The 23916-nt window shown below is 40.8% G+C and overlaps 1 protein-coding gene across 4 annotated transcripts in view; it reads left to right on the top strand.

Moving 5' to 3' along the window:
• FNIP2 (folliculin interacting protein 2) overlaps positions 1 to 23916 on the top strand; it is a 137979-nt gene that overhangs the window by 19634 nt on the left and 94429 nt on the right. For 2 of the 4 annotated variants that reach the window (XM_032413082.1, XM_032413083.1), the window contains exon 1: positions 17870 to 20331. The exons of the other annotated variants lie outside the window; for them this stretch is intronic. In XM_032413082.1, the coding sequence (XP_032268973.1) occupies positions 19919 to 20331 (413 nt within the window). In that variant the 5' untranslated portion in view covers positions 17870 to 19918. Of the gene's footprint in view, positions 1 to 17869; positions 20332 to 23916 lie in introns of those variants that run through there. 4 annotated transcript variants of the gene reach the window in all.

The following is a 23916-nucleotide window of genomic DNA, read 5'->3' on the forward strand; positions in this document are numbered from 1 at the left end:
AAAGATCGCTTTGCCTGGAACTCACTTCCTCTCTTCCATCTTAACCTACTGACTCCTACCTAGTGTGGTGGTTAGGAGTGGGTGTGGACTCTGGAACCAGACTTCGGGTTTCTAGTCCTGACACCACCACTTAATAGCTATAAGATTTTTTTTTTTTAAGATTTTATTATTTTTTTAAGTAATCCGCACACCCAATATGGGGCTTGAACTCACGACCTCGAGATCAAGAGTTGCCTGCTGTACCCACCGAGCCAGCCAGGTGCCCCTATAGCTGTAAGATCTTGAACAAGTTACCGAGCGGCTCTGTCCCGTGCTGCTGTTTTCTCCCTGGTACACTGGGAATAATAGTAACCACCTCCTGGTGTGGTTATGAGATTTAAATGGGTTGGCTTTTGTGATGTTAGAACAGTGCTTGGTACTTGGTAAGTGCTGATAGCTGGAAGTCTGTGCTGATAGTGTGCTGGCCCTCCAGGGCACTACATATACCTCATCATTGCACTTTGCACCCTATCCTGCTGGCCTGGAATTGCGTGTGCATGACTCTCCCACTCTAAGTCTAGGGATGAACGGGCCATATTTGTATCGTTCACTTTGGGTTGCCCCTGGCACATATATAGGCCCTTGGGAAATGTTTGAATAAATGAATAGGCAAGGCTCTGTTACCTCATGTGGTAAGCTTCATGTCTTTGACCAGCTTTCCTTTCCTTTTGTGAAGGCCTTTTAAGCTTTTATTTGAAGCTTTTTAAAACAATTTTATTTATTTTCAAAAATTTTTAAGTAGGCTCCACACCCAATGTGGAGCTTGAACTCATGGCCCTGAGATTAAGAGTTGCTTGCTCTACCAACTGAGCTGGCCGTACGCTCCTATTTGGAGATTTTGTTGGGGGTGATTTTAGGACAAGGGAGGTGATAGTTTAGCCTTGGTTTCTTTATGGAAGCTCTTGGAGTTGTAACACTCTGTTGCTTAGTGTAGTTCATTCTATGAGAGAAGAGGCTGTACCTAAGGACAGGCCTCTTGAAAAGTTGCTGTGTTCTTTAAGAAAGGTTAAAGTGAAAATTGAAATGAGTAAAAAAAAAAAAAAAAAAGGTTAAAGTGGGTTCCACATAGAACAGGCTAGGCTCATGAGGAACACCTGATTGATGTTGACCACAATCTGGATTTAACCTAATAATTGTCACAGCCTCCCTGGAAATCACAGGATTTCCCGGCATTCAGCTTTTGTTGGCAATCAGGTGTGCCTATGGCTATAAAGTAGCCGTAGAAGCCACTTGACTTTCCCCGCCCTGCCAGCTCTGTCTTTATAGTCAAGAATAAAAAACAATGTAAAAGGAAAAACTTATGTAAGAGTAAAATAGTTTCCTGCTGAAAGTAACAGACTTTTTTCTACTCGAGAGGTGGTAGTCATCTGGCATAGTCATGGCAGGTCCCCTGATGGTAGGGTGTTCCAGGTGGAAATAATGTCTTACTTAGGGGAAAAGGAAGAAGGAGGAAGGGGTTTGCTATGCTGCTAGGATTCTTTTGATTAAAGCCATTAAAGATTAGGAGTACTAGAAGAAGGAGACTAACAATTTATTGCTATAGACTTTATCAGATTTTTAAGGGGGCAGTAGTAAAAAGCAAAGGTTAACTCCAGACTGGACTTTCACAGCAGTGTAATTTGAAAAGTTCCATTTCTTGAGCTTGTTCCTGCCTTCCTACATCTAATCTGCCCTAATAGAATAATGAAAATAATAAAATTTAGTGAGCACAAACTATGTACAGGTACTGTTCTAAGCGCTTTCTATATAAATCCAATGTGCATACGTTCAGTATTTACAGTATATTATATAGCCTTTTATTTCCAAAGAAAGCAAAGCAGGATGTGTAGCAGTTAAGAGTGTGTATGTGTGTCAGGTTTGAACTCCACTTCTTCTGCCTACTGGCTGTGCAATTTTGGGCAAATTACTTTCCATCTCACTTTTTATATCTAAAAACAGAAATAAAGTCCCTGTTAGATGAGGTAGTGAGAGCAAAGTACTTTGCTAGACTAGGCTCATAGTAAGCAGCTGAGCTGTGTTAGCTAGGTAAGTAATTAACCATTTATTATATTGTCTTCTACTGGGTGTGACTTTTTTTTTTTTTAAAGATTTTATTTATTTGACAGAGAGACAGCGGGGAGAGGGAGAAGCAGGCCTCCCGCCAAGCAGAGAGCCCAATGCGGGGCTCAATTCCAAGACCCCGAGATCATGACCCAAGCCGAAGACAATCACTTAACTGACTGAGCCACCCAGGCGCCCCTGGGTGTGACCTTTGATTTGATTGGTCCAGGGAAATTTATGAAAAATTTCAGAGCATTTCTACTATGACTCTGACGGGGAAGTTAATTAGGTGCATTTATCTGTGCTTCTGATGGTGTTACAATTGTCTACCAGTAAGATAGGAGAGCACTATAACCTCTGCCCAGACTTACCAGATCTTTCCTGATCTTCAGTCACCCCTTGTCATTGTTTCTTTATTTCTTTGTAAAGTCAGAAAAAAGTGTGTTTCTTCACACCAGGAAGTAACGGTGCCTCATTGAACCACTCTGTTTCCTAGAGCGAGAGGGGACCGTGATGTATTCACGGGGTCTAAACCACTTCAGATTACTCTTCTTAAAACTGTACTTTCTTCCAGCAACTACTCCTTATCCTCTTGATTTTTGAGTGGTCTCTTGCCACCCTCTTCTAATCCTGTAAGAGCAGGATTGGTGTGTGTGTGTGTGTGTGTGTTTGTGTGTGTGTGTCTATGTGTCTATGTAAAATAGTAGGCTCTTACAACTTGGAAGACATTTTCCCATTGTTAAGATGTTAAAGATGTTATTTTTATGAAGAACAGTTAGTTCACTTATTTATTAGGGTAATGGCTGTATTTTAGGTTAACTTGGTTTTCGTAGGATAGCCAGACATTCTGACCACCCTTTATCATAATATTTCTGATTTGTACTCTGAACTCTAAAATTATGAATGAACTTGTAGACCCTATACAATAAATCTTTATTCAAAAGCATCTTTGATAGTTCAGATATAATGAATTGGTAGACTATAAGAATGAATAAGACACATCCCTGCCCTGAGCAGTTCAGTTCCTGAAGGTTTGTTTCACACTGTTCCGTTGTAACATACGTAATAGGACTTAACGGTATACCAAAAGGTCGAGGCAGGAGGGCTTACAAAAGTGCTCAGTAGACGGCTGTTAAATGACTAGTCTCCAAGCCTAGTAGATTCCTTTATTTTTCAGTTCTTTTTTTCACTTAGCACTTTCTTAGCTTTTATCCTTCCATATGGAGAATTAAATACTAAATATGTATAAGTCATTCTCATATTTGAGCTCATAGTTTTTTTTATTCTTGTTGTCTTTCCATTTTACCTGCAGATGATTTTCTAAAAATAAAACGAGGTTATTATGATCAGAGTTTGTTTCCTGGTTTTCTGAAAGTCTAACTCTATGGAATGGTGAGTGGTGAGGGGGACGGGGGACGGGTGTGTGGAGGAGGGAGCAGCAATAAATGAGAAGGTGGACTTTTCTGATGGGAATTTGTGGTTTCTCCCTAAACACTCTCAGGCAGTACTGTTGCCAGCCCCCTCTGTAGCTTCATTCTTTCTTTTAGTGTTCACAAATACTCTAGGGTTTTTTGTTTGTTTTTGTTTTTTGTTTTTCTTGTTTTTTTTCCCCGCATTGAGAACCTTTAAGGAGTTTTCATGTTGGTATGTTTGTGATACTAGGAATTTTACCAATCACAGCCGGCCACTTTATTTTTTATTTTTTAAGATTTTATTTGTTTATTTGACAGAGAGAGAGAGTGAGAGAGAGCAAGTAAGTGAGCACACAAGCAGGGAGAGCAGCAGGCAGAGGCAGAGGGAGAAGCAGACTCCCCACTTAGCAGGGAGCCTGATGTGGGACTCGATCCCAGGACCCCAGGATCATGACCTGAGCCAAAGGCAGACGCTCAACCGACTGAGCCACCCAGGTGCCCCTGACAGCTGGCCACTTTAAATGCAGGGAGTTCTGTTTTGGAATGTCATTGCTTTCCACAGGCTTACAGAGGGTAATGCCTCCTCAGCTGTCATCGTACGCCGTCAGTAATGACCCTGTGTGTTTCATTTCCCACATGTCTCTGCATTGTGTAGAATAAAAAACAAAGGTTACATAAATTGATAATTTTGAGTGCATTATTAAGGGCTGAAAGTAGGCAAGAGTTGGTGGTGGTGGTGGTGGGGAACTGATAGAGCAGTGTCCCTGGGCAGGTGAGAGACAATGAGACTCAGCGATCAGGGTCTATCTAGTCTTGTTCTTGGACTAGAAAAAGCAAAGGTTTTTCTCATAGGAAGCAAAGGTGAACGTGGGCAAGTGGTTTCTGTATTCCAAGCACTGTGCTAGTTTCTGGGAAGATGGAGGACTGAGACATGATCGGCTTTCAGGAAGGTTAGGGTTTAACAGAGGAAATGGTCACAGAAGCCCTATCAGGTACTAAGTACAGTCCATCTTCATTATTTGTGGATTCCAGGTTTCTGTATTCTCCTACTCACTAAAATTTGTTTATAACCACCAAAGTCAATACTTGTGATGCTTTTATGGTCATTCAGGGACATCCACAGAGCAGCAAAATATTAGAGTCGCTGGATGTGCGTGTTCCCAGGGGAGGTCAGGCGGCACAGCCTTCTGTCAGCTCTCCTACTGCAAACAAGTGTTGTTGTTGTTTTCAGTCTCTTCATTTAGTGTTGAAGTTGGGGTGTTTTTGTTTAGTTGGTTTGTTTTTGTTTTTGTTTTGCATCTTTGTGCTTGTTGTTGGTGATTTTGCTGTTTGAAATGGCCCCAAAGCATACGGCTGAAGTGCTGTCTAGTGTTCCTAAGGCAAGAAGGCTGTGCTTATAGAGACCATCTGTGCATTGGGTAAGCTTCATTCAGTGACGAGTTATAGTGCTGTTGACTGTGACTCCAATGTTAATGAAGCAGCTATATATGTTAAAGTGCCTTTAAGCGGAAACACACATAAGACAATATTAAGTATTAATCAATTGATGAAAGCACTGTGGCCATAAGGCTTGTAGGAACCTAATCCTGTATTCCCTCTAAGAGCAATGGTTCATTATTCACTAATTCAGTTGTCACAGAAACTTTACAGAAACATAAGTACTGCAAATAGTGAGAATCGATTGTACAGTGGAAGTACTGTGCAGCATTCATCAACTTCAGAGTGGAGAAGGTAAATGGGCAACTGATTCTGAGTTTTGGGGGCTGTTCCAACTGAGGGAGTGATGGGGGGGAAATCAAAGTGATGACTTGTAGGGCTTGAAAGATAAAGAAGTAAGCCAGAATGGGCTTGATATAGGAAGAAACTAGAAGATTATGTAAGGTCAGTGGTCAGGCTTGGAGGGAATAAGACAGCTGTAAGAATAGGAGGTTGTAGTCAAAGTCATATTGGAAAATGGGTGGGGGTAGAAATCACAGCTGTTTTTAAAGAAGGCAGAGAACAGCACATTCGTTGTTGGAGCGACCATTCATGGGAAGGAATGTTGAGTTCCCAAGGGATAATGTAGTGATCAAAGAGCCCAGAAGCTAACAAAGAAAATTTCAGTGCCCAGGCGGTGTAACCGTGTGCATGTTTCCAGAGATTCCAAGAGCCCTGAGACATGATCAAGGAATCTTAAAGAGGCCTATGCAGAGTATCAAATGAGTGGCAGGGTTCTTTCCTGCACAGAGTACAATACACTTCTTTGGTTTACAAGCCCCACCCTCTTTGTACCATGGGAAGGACACGAGGAAGAATCAACAAGATTTGTTTGTTGATTAGATTTAGGTAGAGGAGGAGAAAAATGGGGTGAATGGTCAAGAGTTGCTCCAAAGTGTTGACTAATTGCCATGAGATCCTTTTTCTTCTATAGAGGAGGTAGGTTGATGTTTTCTCTTGGTGCCCCAAATTCTTCAATTTTCATTTCCCTTGTCCTGTGATTTTCATTATTACGGCATTTGAGATTGGCGAATGTGCGTACTTACTGTTTGGTAAATAGAGGTAATGATTCCTCTCAGTTCTGTTTGCGTGGGGGTTGGGAGTGAGCCAGCTTCCCCTTGACTATTTGCAAGGTTTCACTGACAACTGTTAACACTCTGACTCTGACACTTGTTTTCCACACTTTGCCCCTGGCCACCGGCTTAGGTTTGTCTTTTTTGTCTTTAGTCATTTTGATGGGGTTTGGAAATGAAGGAGAGGCAAATCGTGTATACATATACCACCACTTAATTCTTCTCAAGAGTTTTCTAGAGCTGTCCTGCTCATCTGGGTAGCCACATGTGGCTGGTGGACACTTGAAATGTGGCTAGTCTGAATCGAGATGTTCTCGAAGTATAAAATTCACATTGGCTTTCAAAGACTTAATGTGAAAAAAAGAATGGAAAGTAATTCATTAATTTTTACATTGATTACACGTTGAAATAGGATTGTGTATATGTTGGCCAAATAAAATAAATTGTTAAAACTCACTTCACCTGTTTCTTTTTGCTTTTTAAAAATGTGGGTACCAGAGGGGTCCCTGGCTGGTTGGTAGAGCATGTGATTCTTGATCTCAGGGTTGTGAGTTTGAGCCTCACGTTGGGTGTAGCGATTACTTAAAAATAAAACCTTAAAAAAATGTGGGTACTAGAAAATTTTATATATGGGGCTTGCAATGTATTTCTGATGGACAGTGTTTCATTGTGCCCTTTAAATTTCCAGGGAATAATTTGAAAATGACTGTTAGATGGTACTACTTCTAAAGACCAAATTTTGGGGTCCATTTGTATTTGTAATGACAATGAAGTTGCTGATGTACCTGAACGTAGCTCTTATAAACAAAAGGAGTACTGTCATGAATACTAGAAATTCTCCCTGCTAAGAAAACTTCCCCCTAAGAAGCTTTTTCTTTTTCTTTGGAAACTCTCCTGTTATAAATAAAGTCAGTGTTCACGACAGTTCTACTGGACGGAATATAACTGAATCCCTTTAAGAACTGATAGCAGGATTACCATTAGATTGTGTTTTGGACTAATCAAATACAGTCAGACTTTTAAACGTGTAACTATTTTTTCAAAGGAACATTTGAATCTATGTCACCTTGAGCTGTAGTGTAAGAGTTTTGTTTTCCCGGAGAGTCACTGTTTCCATAATTTAGGTGAATAGCTATTTTGTGAGGCAGACTTAGTAAATATGAAAGAAAAGAGGTTAGTTCTAAGTTAAGCACCATTTACTAGGTGTCTTCTCTCTGCTCAGTGTTAGCTGAGCTACACAAGTGAAACACAAAAGAAAGTAAAGATGTGGTGTGCATGTCCTCAAGAAGTCCATCATTTGGTTTAGAATTTCCTAACAGACATTCTAACATTCTGTATGGGATGAGGTACGAGGAGAGATTTATACATTACGAATCATTGACAAAGCATTACAATCTGGAAATTTTTTATTACGAAAATGCAGATTTGTGGCGACTTTGGATAAACACCACTTCCACATGTGTTCTTTTGTGGGAATTGTGCATGGCCTGCAGCTGTTCTTTTTTACACCGTGACCGTGGCAGCGTGTAAAGGACAGGGACTACCATTCTAAGGTGTAGCCAATGGGAAAAGCTGAACCATGGTTGTTGGGAGATTCTGAACTTTAAGAAACAAATAGAGAATCCTTCAGAAGCATTGTGTATAGAGTCCATTTTGTCTTCCCTTTATAGATGTTGAAACGTCTTCAGAAAAGGGTCACTGTGGGGAATTTTTATGGGATAGATGGCGCTTGCTTTGGGTCCTGAAAAATTTTTGAGGATTTGACTTGGAGAATTAAAGGAAAGGTATTTTAGGAGGGGAACTGGTATGATTGAAAGTACACAGGAGGTGGAAAAGGAATTTATCAGTGGGAGAAAGAGTGCCTTATGTTAATTTGAAAGCAAATTATTTTGTAGATATAATTTTCTAGCTGTTGCATTAATTTGTTCTATGAGTTTATTTCTCCCAAGGGACTTTGCAATGAGTCTATTTTAGAGAGTTTAATTGCCTGGAACTTCCAGAGAATTGGCCATGTTTTGGGGTGGGGGGCTGGAGAGGTGACTGACTTTATTGGATAAAATTATTATTTGCCAGATGTCATTGTGGCCAAAGTTATTTATATTGGCTTCATGTTGTATAAATATAATGCAGTCATCTATGAGTGTAGTAACTTAAATAGGACAAGGAGTACTTTTGGACATGTGCAGAAAAAAAGAAAAACCACATCACATTTGCTTAGAGCTGTACAGTTTTTCAGAGGGACTTTCACATGCTCACATTTAGTATCTTTAACATCCTTCTAAGATAGGTAGAATAAGTATCACCATCACCCATTTATTTCCAGCTGGGGAAACTGAGGCTCAGAGAGGCTGAGTATCTTTCCTCGGAGTCATGTGGCTAGTGAATGTCTGTGCCAGAACTAGGTATAGCTCTGTCCGTCTAGTCCAGGGTTCTTGTCCCTAGTATGACACCCTCTCGGCAGAGACACTGCTGACAGTGACTGCTCATCTGGTTGCTGGCATCTCCTGAGTTCCTAGTACTCAGCCTTGTCATGAGGAACTGACTCAGAGAAATGAGAGTCTGCTGATTCAGAGCTGAATATCTTTTCCCAGCCTCTCGTTTCCCAGCTTTCTCTTCTCATAAATTGATTTCTTTCCACTCCCAAGCAACTTTTTTTTTTAGTATCTGTTGCTACTAGGGTGGTAGCGGTGGAGGTTGTGACATGGGCTGCCATATCTCTATAGGCAGGGGTCAACGGGGAGCCAGAAGCACCATGTGCTCCCGATAAAACTTCTTCCCTTTCTCCAGCTTTCCTGTCACCAGCGGTGAGTGAAGAGAGAGGCCTTAGTGCTTTGGGTACTTCTAATAAGTACCCCCAAGCCCACAACACCATAGCCCTTGACACCATCACCGCGTCTGCCTTGAGACTGTTGTTAGCACACCGATAACCATTTTTCTCGGTATCATCAGCATGCTGAACAGGGCCTGCCTGGCACATCAAATATTTGAAGGGATAAATAAACGGAGTCCTCTAAGTCTTTAAATAGCATATATTAAAAGCAAGTTAGTGAATTATTCTGCAGAACCAATGAGATAGCTTTATAAATTGTAGAAGAGTGTCATATGCTTTTTATTTTGTTTAATCCCATTTGCTGTTTTATTTAATTACAGCACAGATTAATGAATTAACTCCTAGGAATTCCAGAATTATCCCAGTGGCTATAATAGTTACACTAATGATAGTTATTGTTTGTGTAATGCCATTTACAGTAATTTGAGTGAATTATTTATTCCTCTATGAGATAGTTGTATCCTCCTGTTATAAATGTCAAAAAAATTACAAATGGTTGAAAATGTTTTTTAAAATGTTATAAATACAAGAGAGGGGGAGAGAAGGGCCTTTTTACAATGAAACTCTTCTGCTGGAAGACTCGGAGACCAGTCTAGTGTGGGACACAGGTTAGTTTCCCTGAATGGAACAAGGCATGTAAGAAGGTGCAGGCCTGGGGCGCCTGACTGGCCCAGTCGGTAGAGCATGCATCTCTTGATCTTTGGGTCGTGAGTTTGGGCCCCATGTTGGGCATGGAGATTGCTTAAAAATTAAAAGAAAATCTTTAAAAAAATTTTTAAAAAGAAGGTGCAGAACAATGAGAAAGCTTATTGCAGAGGGTCTTAATGCTCAGCCAGGGTGGCTGAACATTTAGTTGTGGCTTGGGCATGTGAGCTGCTGTGTCTCAATGCTGACAGCATTTTAGGACTTGGACTTGGAGTAATCCAAGCTGATTCTGTTCCAAAGCATCAAGAGAAAAGTTTCCTTACGTTATAAATATATATCCAAACGGAAGGGGGATGGAGATAGCTGAGAATTCTCCACTAGGTATTTTTTCCTAGTATGCTTCTCATGAATTATACAATTTGGTAAGAATAGTGACAGTTTTGATGGGGAGAGTGGGAACACTGAACACTGGCAATAACACAAAGCCATTTTTGGTCAAATGGGTAGAGTGAGCCAATGTGTTGAATTGGAATGTCTGCAACAGCTCTTCAAGGTAATTAACATTTTAAAAAAATTGAATTCGTATTTAATGATTACAGGTACCGTGCCCCCCCCCCCTCCTCTTGCCCAGGCAGCCACAGGGGTGGTGCAGGGGCTGGGGCATATGCCCCCCAGCAGCAAGGACAGCAGTCTCATGAGTGATTTTCCAGAAAATAAGAAAGGACCCCAGGGGCAGGCAGTGGTGCCCCCCCCAGAAGACACACCAGATTTCAAGACTTTTTACATATAATCTCTGTGCCCCAGGGGGTGGAGAGGGATAGCTGGCAGCATCCTGGAGGGGGGGCCCAGGGAGCCCCACGCTGTCTTGCCTCTTCAGCCATTTTATTAGCTCAGACACATCGTACTCCAGGCCCCCACTGCTACAGCCTCTGCCACTGCCCCTGCCGTCCGGCCGGCTGGCCGGGCCGTCCGAATGTCCTTGGGACTCCACGTCCCTGCCCCACCCACCTTCGGTTGTGGTCAGACTCCTGTTCTTCTTTTCTTTGTAACTGGGTGCCCTGCTCACATGCTTTGCAGAGAATCAGAGACCTGTGAATGATTTCAGAGACGATGGCCCCAGCCCAGTATCTCTGTTTCCAACTTCTGCAGGTCTGGACTGCTGATACTTAGGCTAAGGTCCAAATGCTAGTGACAGCCCAGCTGGACATCAGAGTTAAACTTTAAAAGTTGTGTAATATTTTGTTGCTAATATGTTTCTAACTTTAGGAAATCTTAAATTGTGTGGTGGTTATTAATTTCAGTGAAACGTGGGGATGAGTTGTAAAAATCATGCATAAGGAGAAAGGATTGTAGATTGAGGTCTGATATTGATCCTTAAAAAAAAGAAGTGATGAAAGTTTTTAAGTTTTTATCTAAATTGCTGGTTATCTAGCTGATTCCACAAAGAGTGAATCATTTTACTGAGACAAAAAGACAAGCTGTGCCCCTTCTTGTGGGCGGGGAGTTAACACAGCAGAGCTTTACAACCTTGAATTAACAGGCCTGGCCCCCTCTTTTTCACCTTAAAGTTTAGATATGAAATCGCTACAGCCACAATTTTATTGTAACTCTCATCCTCAGAGGCACTGTTTCATTTATTAGGTTGAGGATCTCCTGGAGTCTCATCTTTCTTTTCCTTATCTGTGTTGTAAGCATGCTGGTACTTGGTTAGGTAGCCTTTTGAATAGCACTTAAAAAAAAAAAAAGTGTAATGTGTGTAGCTTAAAAATCCCGTCATTGTTACGTGTATTGTATTGCTGCTAGGTACTAAAATTAAGTCTCCAAATAAAGGGAAATCGGGGAGTTTTGTTTTTAGTTAGATATTGTAAAAGAGCATATAGCTGCAGCTGTATACTTTTTGCTGGCTTATATAAATCTTAACGATAGCAATTATGTTGAAGGACAAATAGTGTGAGTAGAATTGCACTCTTACAGGGTGAATGCTTTGCTTTTCCTTTCAGCTGTCTGAAATTGTTTTGACTCTGACAATTTCCTTACAATAAAGCCTGCAGAATTGTTATAGAATAAAGAAATCAAGTGATCGTTACTGGTTTGGCAGCAAGGATTTAAAAAATAAAGTAGCTTTACCCATTGTTTGTAAATAATACCTATCCAAAAAATGGAAAGTAGAGAAAAATAAAAGGAAAAGCGTTCTTAGTCCTGCCATTCAAAGACATTCTGATATTTCTTTCTTGTTCTTTTTTCTAGGTTTGGTCTTTTAAAAGCACACTTGTTATCAAAAGTACATATATAATTTTGTATCTCATTCTTTTTTTTTTTTTAAATATTTTATTTATTTACTTGACAGAGAGAGACACAGCGAGAGAGGGAACACAAGCAGGGGGAGTGGGAGAGGGAGAAGCAGGCTTCCCGCGGAGCAGGGAGCCCGATGCGGGGCTCGATCCCAGGACCCCAGGACCATGACCTGAGCCGAAGGCAGACGCCCAACGACTGAGCCACCCAGGCGCCCCTTGTATCTCATTCTTTTTATTTAACTTTGTAACATAAGAATTTTCTGGGGGCGCCTGGGTGGCTCAGTCGGTTAAGCGTCTGCCTTTGGCTCAGGTCATGAACCCAGGGTCCTGGGATCGATGCCCCTCCCTGCTCAGCAGGGAGCCTGCTTCTTCCTCTGCCTGCCCCTCCCCCCTGCTCATGCTCCCTCTCCCTCTCCCTCTTGCTCTCTTTCAAATAAATAAATAAAATCTTAAAAAAAAAAAAAGAATTTTTCTGTTTCACAGATTTCTTGAAGACATGCCACTCATTCATGCATTCTGTCAGTTGCTTTTCTGTGCTGGGTAATGTGCTTTGTTTTTCAAAGTATGGGTATATAGGAATGGAAAATAATCTGGATTATAATTACGTACTGCAAGATCATCCTGAATTTTCATGTAACTTTTATCTAAGTCTGAAAGCTAAATTGTCTCCCAGGTAGTTCCTCATTTTAAGTCAAAGAAGTAATACTGGTTGATTTTATTGCACATTTGAGCTAACTTTGTATGGATCAAAAAACCACTCTGCTTGGGAGTCTGTCCCTCAGCCGAAGTACTGCACCGAACAGGGTCAAGAGAGGAGGGCAGAGCAGGCATCCTGTGGGATGGCTGGTGTGCTTGGCTCCGGGACAGGGATTGTTTACCAGAGAGCAGGGCAGGGTTCATGGCAAGGTGTCTGACAAGAGACTTAGTCACCCACAGTGCACATGACTGGGGCCTTGTCCTCACAGAGAACTGAATTAGTGAGAATCTAAACATCGTAAGTGGCGTGGGGCTCGAGATGTAGGAGAAAGAATTTAATTTGTTAGTCGGTGATATTCAACTGCCTCCTCCCTCACCTCTTCCTACATCAGTCCTCAGATGGTCAGTTGCAGTTGTGACCCCCCTCCCGCCAGAATAGTGGGAGGAGGAGTGGTGGGGCTCACTCCTGAGCAGGGATGCCTGGACTTATATCCTGGCTCTGCCTCTGACAAGCTGCATACGTTGGACCAGTTCCTTAACCTTTCTGTGCTCCATTCTCTTCCTCTGTTAAAAGAAGATATTAGAGCTACCAGCTTCCTGTGATCAAATGAAATACTATTAGAACAATGCCTCGCGTGTAGAATAAGCACTTAATAAACTTAGCTGGTTATTATCTACCTTGTGTGACTGAGTTTGTACATTTTGCCAAATTTCCTGAGTGCTGAGCTTGTCAGTTAAGTTTCGATGGCATCAGGGCAGGTGTATTATTTTCTGATTGCATACTGAACTGGTGTTGTGAGGATGGGCTGCTGCTTAGGTTTTGGGAGCTGTTCATGATCACGTATCTGAAAACAACCAAATATTGACAGACTTGGTTTTAATCATGGATCTGTTTATCTGTTTCTAAAGCCCATTCCCCGAAAGCACACTGCTTCAAGAAAGCTATCTCATCTCCTTGCCTTAGTCCATTTGTGCTAGCCTAGCACGAGTGCCTTTTATTTAAAAAAAATAAACTTTGGGGCTCCTGGGTGGCTGAGTCGGTTAAGCATCCACCTTCAGCTCAGGTCATGATCTCAGGGTCCTGGGATCAAGCCCCACAGTGAGCTCTCTGCTCAGCTGGGAGTCTGCTTCTCTCTCTTCCTCTGCCCACCCCCCCCCCAACTTGTGCTCTGTCTCTCTCAAATAAATTTTTAATATCTTAAAAAAAAACCCTTCAAATTGAACTATAATATACAGACAGAAAAGTATACATATTCTGCTTGCTACATATTCACAACACCCAAATAAGAAACAGTAGTTTGCCAGCATCTCATAACCTTTTTGTGTCTCCTTCTGGGGATCGTGCTTTGAAAACTACTGGTAAAAAGGCTTGTGATCAGTTGTTTGTGGATGTGGAAAAGGTTTTATGGAAGAGAGGGAATTATCCCGATAAAAGGAGGGTCGGTTGTAATAGCTGTGGATCAGGAGTCCCACCACCTCCCCTCCATTTATTTTTCTTTTTTTCTCATTAAGGTAATGTGAATAGGCAGTGAAAGGTTTTTTTTTTTTTTTTTTTTTTTTTTTTTTGAGATTTTATTTATTTATTTTAGAGATAGAGAGTGAGAGAGCACCTGAGTGTGGGGGTGGGGGAGGACAGGAGCAGAGGGAGAAGGACAAGCAGACTCCGCACTGAGCCCAGAGCCTGATGCAGGGCTCCATCCCACAACCCTGAGATCATGACTTGAGCCAAAATCAAGAGTTGGATGCTTAACTGACTGAGCCACCCAAGTGCCCCAGAGAAAGATCCTTTATAGAAAGATACATTAGATAAGAATAATTAGACTGGATTTTTGGGGAACTATGTTAGGCCTTCATTTTTTCTCTCTTTAAACCCATCTCTCAGGTGTGGCTTTCGAGTTAGTTTTTCATTACAGATAGTGATCACTGTTTTTATCACCTGAAGAGTGTGAAGTCAAGGGAATGCAGAAGTGTGTGAATACTTACCTGGAAACCTTCCTGACTTTAATTGTCCCAACTCTAAATCAGGCATGGGAATGGATTTTTCCTCAGATACCAAATCTTTTGGGTTGCAGTGGGTCCCTGGAACACTGCATTGAAAGGATTTGCAGAGGAGTCTGGACACAACAGGAAATAGTGTTCTGGTTGATTAGAGATTTTGGCCAATGGCAAAAAAAAAAAAGGGATTGGACTAGTATCCTCAGTACCAGGTATTGGCCTTGTATGATCCGAATGATACTTACACCATTTCTGGTCTCATAAACTTAGCACTCTTCTCTCGGACTACTTAGCACCGGCTATGAGATTGGAAGCAATACACATATAGGTTAAAAAGTTGAACCACGGGCACCCGGCTGGCTCTGTCAGTAGAGCATGTGACTCTTGATCTCTGGGTCGTGAGTCTGAGCCCCATGTTGGGGGGGGGGGGTAGAGTTTACTTAAAAAAAAAAAAGTTGAACCAGTAGTCTTCCTTCCTTATGTCTGTCATGTGACCTCCCCATACTTCCACACTTCCCTAATCCTCGCCTCTAACATCTGATAAATTTCATGTGTATTGTGAAAGTATCTGTGGTGATAGCCGCAGTTCTAGTCAGTGTATTGAACTGCAGGTGGAGTGTGGGAGTCCAAGCAGAGACTGCAGATACTTTCCTAAATGTGGAGACATGGCCAAGCTGTGTGAAGGAAATAGAGAACTTTACCATGAGTAGCACTGCAAATAGGGATGATGATATATTCTGTATGTATGTTAGTTAGTATTTAAGATCAGGGTGTCCAGCGTGATAATGAGTCACAGTATGGGTACTTCCCTGAGTATGATTCCATTTCAGGAAACAGAAGATTGAGAAGAAAAGAAGATCAGATTGAGGTACAGAACAGAATTTGGGGCACCGAAGATCTGAAGATGCCTTTCTCGTAGCCACTGTATGAGCTGCTCTGATTGTTGAAAACTGACCTCCATGCTTTGGAGCCAAAATATAGCGTGGAGACAGAGTTTGGGATAAAGAGGAACAATAGCTTTATTGCTTTGCTGGGCAAAGGAGGCTGCAGCAGACTGTGGCCTTCAGAAAGTGCGAGCCCACCCTGAGGAAGGGGCTGGGGGGTTTTGTAGGGAAATACAGGCTCTAGTTGGTTTTGGCGGGAACTATGCACCTGCAACTAACCCTCTTTGTCTTGTCTTTAGGGTGGGACTGGGTTCCTGAAACAAAAGGCTAGGAAGGGAGGAGGGGAGGTTTGCAGAAGAGAGGGGGAAAGGTTACTTTATAAAACCGAGCTTTGCTGAAGCATTAGTTAGCCATTTTGATTTTTGTTCGACTTTATGCTTTTAAGCAGTTTCATAATGTCTCAGAAGAATGGTTGTGATGATATAATTATTACTTGTTTTTCCATTGACTGAAGAAGTTTTAAACCATTTAAACATAAGGAAATTTGGAGTCCTATAGAGGCATCTCTTTTTTAAGTACAATGGTTGTGGTTTTGATATACATCTCTATTACGTTTTATCAGATTTTGAGCTGTGGAATTAAGGGTTATTAAGGGGAGGGACGGAGGAAATGGCTTTTTCACTTTTTTAAAAGTTTTAAATTTCTTTCTGTTACCATACTGCATGAGTCACATTGATTGGAGTGAACACAAAATGTTGTTAAAGCTTCTAAAGGAACTTTTGCCGTAATAAATGAGAGAAAGAGTACACGTGTTTAAACACAAGTACCCTCTTGGGCAGAAAATATGCATCAGACTGTTAAAGGAGCACACTGCTTGTTGTAGGTAGATTCGTATCATAGGTTTAATACCACTGAATATTTACATCTGTTGAACATCTATCAAATATAAGACCTGTATGAGGTGCAAAGATGAATGTTAAAACCCAGTTTTTACACTCAGAGAATTTATGATCTAGTTAGGATCATAAGATATGCACACTACTCTGTTTCAAAGCAGTTATGTGTTAAGTGTTAAAAGTGTGGTTTAAAAAAATTATAGAGGGGGATGCCTGAGTGGCTCAGTTGGTTAAGCGTGTGACTCTTGATTTCAGCTCAGGTCATGATCTCCGGGTCCTGGGATTGAGCCTGGCATCGGTCTCCTTGCTAGGCGGGGAGTCCGCTTGAGGGTTCGCTCTCTCTCTTCTCCCTCTGCCCACCCCCTCCCCTGCTCACACAGGCTCTGTCTCTTTCTCTAAAACAAATGCATCTTAAAAAAAAAAAAATCATACAGGAATTCAAGGGAGAAAAAGATCTTCCAGCCTAGGAAGTCATCATGGGGAAGATGAAATTTTTACCAAGGAAGTGTTTCTCAAATGTGTGGTTCCCAGGCAAGCAGCAATAGCATCCTCAGAATTTGTCAGAAATGTACATTCTCAGACTCCACCTCAGAACTGCTGAATCAGAAACCCTGGGGGTAGATCCAGCAATCTGTGTTTATAAGCATACTGTGTTTGAGCACCACACAACCAAGGAAGTGGTGGATAAAAGGTATGCTGACTGAATTTAGGGAGAAACGGTGACTGGTGTGGAGTGTTCAGTTAAAGACGGCTGGCTGAATGAAAGAAACATACAGAAGGGGTTTAGCTTCTGTTTAGTGGAATTCCTTCCCAATGCAGTTTGATCCTTATTTCATCCAATTATCCTTTGTAACTATGTTGTCATTTTCTTATCATCTTATTCTGATCATTTAAAATATTTGCGTCATCTGGATAGGGGATAACATTTGCATCTTGTAACGGTATTTGAAGCCTTTAGAAAATGTAAAATATCAGGATGACTGAACAGCTCTGTGGCTAACTACTAGGTTAAATATTTGTTCAGAATACATATTTAAAAAGAGGGTTTCATGGGGCACCTAGTGGCTCAGTCGGTTAAGTGTCCAACTCTTGATTTAGGCTCAGGTTATGATTTCAGGGTTGTAAGATGAAGCTTTGCATTGGGCTCCACACTGGGCTTCGGGCCTGCTTAAGATTCTCTCTCTCCCTCTCCTTCTGTGCCTCCACCTCCCCTCCCCACCTCAAAGGAAGGAAAAAAAGAGGATTTCATGTTCTTTCATTAGGTCCTAGATAAATATTTTTTAGAGATGGCAGTTTTAAAACTTTATTTTTTATTTATTTTTATTTAATTAATTAATTTATTTAAAGATTTTATTTATTTATGAGAGAGAGAGAGAGAAAGAGAGAGAGTACAAGCAGGGGGAGCGGCAGGCAGAGGGAGAGGGAGAAGCAGACTCCTTGCTGAGCAGGGAGCCTGATGCGGGGCTCCATCCCAGGACCCCGAGATCATGACCCGAGCCAAAGGCAGTCGCTTAACCGACTGAGCCACCCAGGCGCCCTTAATTTATTTTTTACATATAAAAAATGGGATCTATTCCTTAAGCACTTCTACATATTTTATAAAATTCAGTTATTTTGGTATTTTTACAGCCTACCCCATTAACATTGAACATGTTAAAAGATAAAATTCAACCAAGTAAATTTGAAGATCTAATTGGCTTTATTAAATGACTCATGAATCAAGCAGTATCCCACCTAGCAAATGGAGAGGGGTGTTCCAAGGAGTCGTACAAAATGCAAAGTTTTTATAGGAAGGAGGGTGGATCAAGAAAGGTATAAGCAAAAGAAAAGAAAGGTAGGGCAGGGGTCTCACTCTGCAGATTACCTCAACTTCCTTTGTGGGGGTTGGTGGAAGGGACCCCTGCGGTAGATTTTCTCATTGGTGCTTATCTGAAAATTCCTGATTGACGGGCTAAGACAGAATGCTAGGGGAGGTTGAAACTGCAATTCAGTTAGTTGGTGAGCTCTGGCCTGATGACTTGGTCTGGCCAGAGAAACACGTTTTGGGGCCTGTGGTTTTCTTTTTGACAAACTATACTTTCATTTCTCCTGTGATTTTAAAGGAGGTAAACCTTAGGTGATTTGGAGACACTGATTTGGGGCCTCACGTGGGCTGCTTAGGAAGTGGGCATGATAATGGCGAAAGGAGGCTTTCCTTTGAGCCTTTCCTCATCCAGCTGCCCTGTGCCTAAGATGGAAGACTAAAGAGTGCTTACATAAGTGAGCTTCTGATTCTCTGTTAAGAAGAGAAAGTGATTTTAAAGACAGTTCAGGGGAAAAAGAAGAACCCAGGATCACATGGTGGCCACACAGTTAAGTTTTAAGGTCAAAATGTGTTCCCCTTCCTGGAAAAATGAATTCATTTTCTACTAATCTGGTTTTATCTTGGCACTGTCCGTTCATTACATGCACAGAGAAGTCTAGTCATTGTTGTAGGTGTGTTGCAATCTTTATTTCTCAGGGGAGGGTGTATTTAAGATCTTTTTGGGGTTTGTTATAAAGGAACTTTAGGGTCACATAGATATAATGTCTTTAAAGTAATTGAGGCCTCTGCCCCGATATCATTAGATTTTTCTCACACTTGTGGGGTGAAATATTTGGCTGCCATGTATAAAGACATATTTAAATCCTCCTGACACTAGAGACCCAGCCAACGGTTCATCAGATTTTAGGGATCTATTAATATTTTCTTCAGCCAAATTCAAGAATGAGGAAGAGGAAAAGGAGTTGAGACAATCCCTTATAGTTTTCAGGATCTGACCTATATTTTAGGGACCTGTGCTTTTTATTTCTTCTTAAAGAAAAATTACTTTTTCCATGAACTCAGTACTGTGGATAAATCATGTTGATTCTATAACAGTATTTCATTTTACAGATGAAGTACCTTAGTGTCAGAATTCAAATCTGAACTACTTTTGTCCTTGCATTCTGGTGGTTCAGGGCTTTCATGTTCTGAATATATCCAGGAATCAGGAATTCAGTGCAAGAGTTGAGAGAGAGTTTATGGCTTCTCATTTATTATTAATTTTCTTACATATGTATGTGTGTGTGTGTGTGTGTATATGTATAAAATTTTTCTTACATATCTACATATGTATATTTGGTATTAAAGCAAGGATGTGTCCCTATTCTACCTCCCCCACATCACCTCCTGTACATTAAGACCTACCTTTGTTGTGTGTAACCATCTCCCTCACTTGCTCTGGGTAGAGTTTTGCAAGGTTGCAGAGTAAGACCTGTCAGCTGACACTTGCTCACATGAGAGCCATTAAAGAGGGTGGTGTGGCCAATGTCAGAGCAACCTTGCAGCTGAGGGCAAGTCACTGCATTTGCCTAGAGCCATATGAATAGGTCTTGTGACCAATTAATTGACTACTACATAATCTCCAACAGGAGAGCACAGATGGAATGAGTCAGACCAAGCTGCTCAACCTGTTGGGTGTTTTGTCTTTTGCTGACCAGAGTACAAGCTTAGGAACAAAAGTAGGAAGTGGGATTTGGATTTGTCTGTTTATAATGGTCCTGCTGAGAGCGTATTTTATAACGTGATGGATACATCTGACTTCCTAATACTTTGGCAGGCTTAATTTACGTAACAAATGAATGTTCCTTTTTTTTTCTCTCTCTCTCTCTCTTTTTTTTTAATTTTGAAAGAGGAAATTAGTAGGCTGCTGCCAAGTAGCTTGCCTCACCTACCGTATAGGGAGTACAGTGATAATTTAGGACAGCTGGTCAGTGTGGAATATCCCTCAAACAACAGAGAATCTTCAGCGTTTGTGTCCCAGGTCCATGTTGATAGTCAGGATAAAGCAGAAGAAAGCTCAACCACCCAGGAGATGTGTGGCGGCTCTTCGAAGACTGCAAATCGGCCAGGGGGCTGGCAGGATTCAGCCAGATGTGTGTGTAATGCCGGTTCTGGTGCTGAGAGGACTTACAAGGCACTTTTATGCCCAAAGACTCGAAAACGTGCCAGGGTAGGAAGGGGCACTGATCACACGGAACTCAGCAACAGGTTTGAAACTTCAGTTCTGTTTTAAAGTCTCAGAGAAATTTTTATTTAAATCCCTGAGTACCAAACAGATGAAATTATATTGATCTGAAAGTTGTTTTTCAAGAGTACTTTTAGTTGGACATGGGGTGGTTGGTGGGTATGTAGAAACAAGTCCTTTCCTGTATAGAAAAGGTGTAGGCATTTTTTTTTTTAAGATTTTATTTGTGTGTGTGTGTGTGTGTGTGTGTGTGAGAGAGAGAGCGAGAGGGAGTGAGCAGGAGCATGGGGGAGCAGCAGCCAGAGGGAGAAGCAGGCTCCCCATTGAGCAAGGAGCCAGATGTGGGACTCGATCCCAAGACCCTGGGATCATGACCTGAGCTGAAGGCAGACGCCTAACCAACTGAGCCACCCAGGCGTCCCAGCATGGTTATTTTTTTGACTGTTTGAATTCTGCTACCCATCTGCTTTCTTTTCATTACTTCTGCTGGAGCCAGCTTGCAAGAAATGGTTACATCTTTGTCCTATGTTGAAGTTTGAACAGTACTATTCACAGAGAGGATCAAGAACAAGAGTTGCAGTGCTGAAGTAGCACAGCAGTTGGTAGATGGGGCACAGGACTGGAAGTTCTCACTTTGTAGTTTGAATGGTAGATGGAGGCAGGGTGGTGGGAGAGAGGCCAATCTTCTGGAAAATTATTTTCATGAGAAGGATGGTATTATGCTGAACTAATTTTAATGATGGAGCTTACATAAAGAGAGTAACATTACATTTACTATGTTCTTTAAGGGTGATTATGTCTTCCATTTTGGAAGAATTTATTAATTTAATTAGTAATAGCTCTTAATTGAAACATATTTGTAAAGAATTTTATTGCATTATCAAGGAAAAGGAAAAATCCTTTGAGAATTGCATTTCACTCCAAAATCTGATGTAGATAGGTAGAAGGAGAGCCAAAGTTAAAAATCAAGTTAAGCTTGATTCTCATGGTTAGTGTAAAAAGTAAGTTTCTAAATTCACTTAAATGTTACTTTTTTTCTTTATAGAAGTTTTCTTACAATTAACATGTCATAAACTTTATCCATCAATACATTTCTTGGTTGATTAAAAATCAGGATATAGTTTCTTTCATATAAAAATCATTGTCTTTCTTTAGTAGAAGCTTAACAAAATGGTAAATAGTCTACTTCGGTATAAGAGCCCAGCCGATTGAAGAGTTAGGGAGAAGTGATGGAAATCATTATATAGGTACTGGGTCACTTGCTGTCCACTCAATTAAAGAGAGAGATTTATAGAGGAAGCGGTAATGAATGATGTACATTAGAAAAATACATTTGAGTGTTCAGACAAGAATTTCACTTTTATACTGTTTTTATCTGTTTCTTATCAAGAAAGGACAGCTGAGTGATAGGAGAGAGTAATGGATTGTCACCCAGTTGATCTGGATCTGAATCCTGACCCTGATCCCCAGCTCTGCTGCCCAAGAGCCTTATAACCACGGGGGAGTCTTCTGGCTTTTCTGGTCTCACTTTTAACTCTAGGCTATGAAGTTGGTTCAGATAATTTAAAAAAAAAAATCCTTTCCTCCTATGAAATTCTAAGAAGTAGCATCAGGACCTTTTGTAGTCCCTATTTTTGTTATTCATACAGTTCTAGAGTCCCCAAATAGGTGTTTGGGGTGACGAGGACAGCATCCACATGAGAAAATAATACTCAGGGCCACACTTTTTTTTTTTTTTAAACTTCAAAACATTTTGGTATGAGCTGCTGCTTATCACTTTCAGTGAACCTAATACTCTTTAGTGAATTTTAATAATTTTTAATTAAACAACACTTTAACAAAAAATTTTCATAAGCGTTATTGCCTTTTCTTTTTTTAGAATATGGTGATGACATATACTTATCAAATAATTGGAATTCATTTCTAGTCAGACCAGTTGTTTCGGTAGATCTTACACACTTTCTCTTCCCCTTCCTACGATCTTGAAAACGTATTCGTTATTTGCAGTGTTGTGTTTGGTTTCCTGAATTTCTTTAGGCCTTGGGCCAGTCTCCAGGGTAGGGTGAATTATTGACAGGAGCTTACACTGTAAGGATCTGGCTCCAAAGTGTTCACGAGTTATCTGTTTGTCCAAGTCAGGTGGCGGTCAGTTAAGTATGACTTCAACTCCCTCTTTGCTCTTAGGTATCTTAAATCAATAATTTTAGGTGGTCTTAGCTGACCACACTGATAAGTAGGTTTTTTTTTCTTCTATCTTTCCTCATGATTTCCCAGTTACTCTAAAGGTGAAGAGAAGGATTCCACAAATACAGAGGAGTCATGTTGGATACCTAACGGTGACTGGCCACGGTGTAAAACTGACGCAGTTCAGTGCAGAAAGAAACATTCTAATCTTTCCCATTATGGCTCATGTGGAATGAAACATTTCAGGATAGAAGTCTGTCCTTCACTTCCTTTCTCCTTAATCTCTAGAATGACAGATATTGGAGTTTTATTTATTTCACAGAATTCCAGAATCAACAAAAACCTGCAGAGTTTCATGAAACATTTTAAATGGTTTATCAATAAAAAAAAAACTCACCTCAAATCCAGTAACTGATAGGATGCTGGGTATATGGCATAGTCTTCCATAATCTCTTCCTTCTTCCTTAAGATACCAACCATAGCAAAGCTGTTAATGACTTGATTTTTTCACTTTACCAGCAAATTAGATAACCATAGGGCTGTTGATGTGAGAAATCTAGGATTATTTGCCAAGCTTATTAGCGGATCATTGTTTCTCTGATGGCAAGAAAAAATTTGACATAACCTTGTCTTAAGAAGTATAGCTATCCACACAGAAGAGGAACCGAAACAAAGCACTTCGGAGTCAATGGTGCTTTAAGTTTTATATCTTGGAATTTAGATTCAACAGAGACTCTTTGTACTGCTTTACAATCACTAGGTTAGGAAGGGCTGAACAATTAATGAGTATATATATCCAACTTGTCTACAATTTGGATGAACCAGTTCTATCAAAAAAGAAAGAGGCTTAGATTGGTTTGTGGTAGTTGCTCAACAAGAAAAGAAGTACAGAAACGAGGGTTTATTTTCTTTCCCCTAGTTAACTGCTTCACAGAGATAAGCTGACCACGATTTTACTACCAGTCTTTATTTATAGCAGTTAGAATGACTGAGTAGGAAATACAAAGATGGTCACAGATTTAGAGACAGATATGCTAAGGCAACAAACCAAAGCATTCTATTCTGAAAAATTTAGTGAAAAAGAGCTGAAGTTTAATGCAGGTTGTAGGGAAGAGGAGAGTGTTTTTCATTGTTGTTCTTCACTTAGAAACACTGTAAAAACTATTCTACTTTGATACTATGTAGAAAATGTAGCTGTTAGGTTGAATCAAGTGGGTAGAGAAAACCACCAAACCCTAGTCTGCTGATGGTCTTGTGCTTTGGGACAAGCTTCACAGAGAGGTTGAAATTGCTGGGTGTGACTCTTTCAGATGCATGGAGTATTGGCGTCACAAGCTCTTCTGCCCTTTCTACATTCCTTCCCTTTTCACTGATTTTATGAGCCAGGAGGAATTTTCGTTGACTCCCTAAGAGTTTATTTCCAC

The sequence above is a fragment of the Phoca vitulina genome, unplaced genomic scaffold, assembly GCF_004348235.1.
Source record: "Phoca vitulina isolate PV1807 unplaced genomic scaffold, GSC_HSeal_1.0 scaffold14, whole genome shotgun sequence".
In the NCBI taxonomy this organism is placed as follows: Eukaryota; Metazoa; Chordata; class Mammalia; order Carnivora; family Phocidae; genus Phoca; species Phoca vitulina.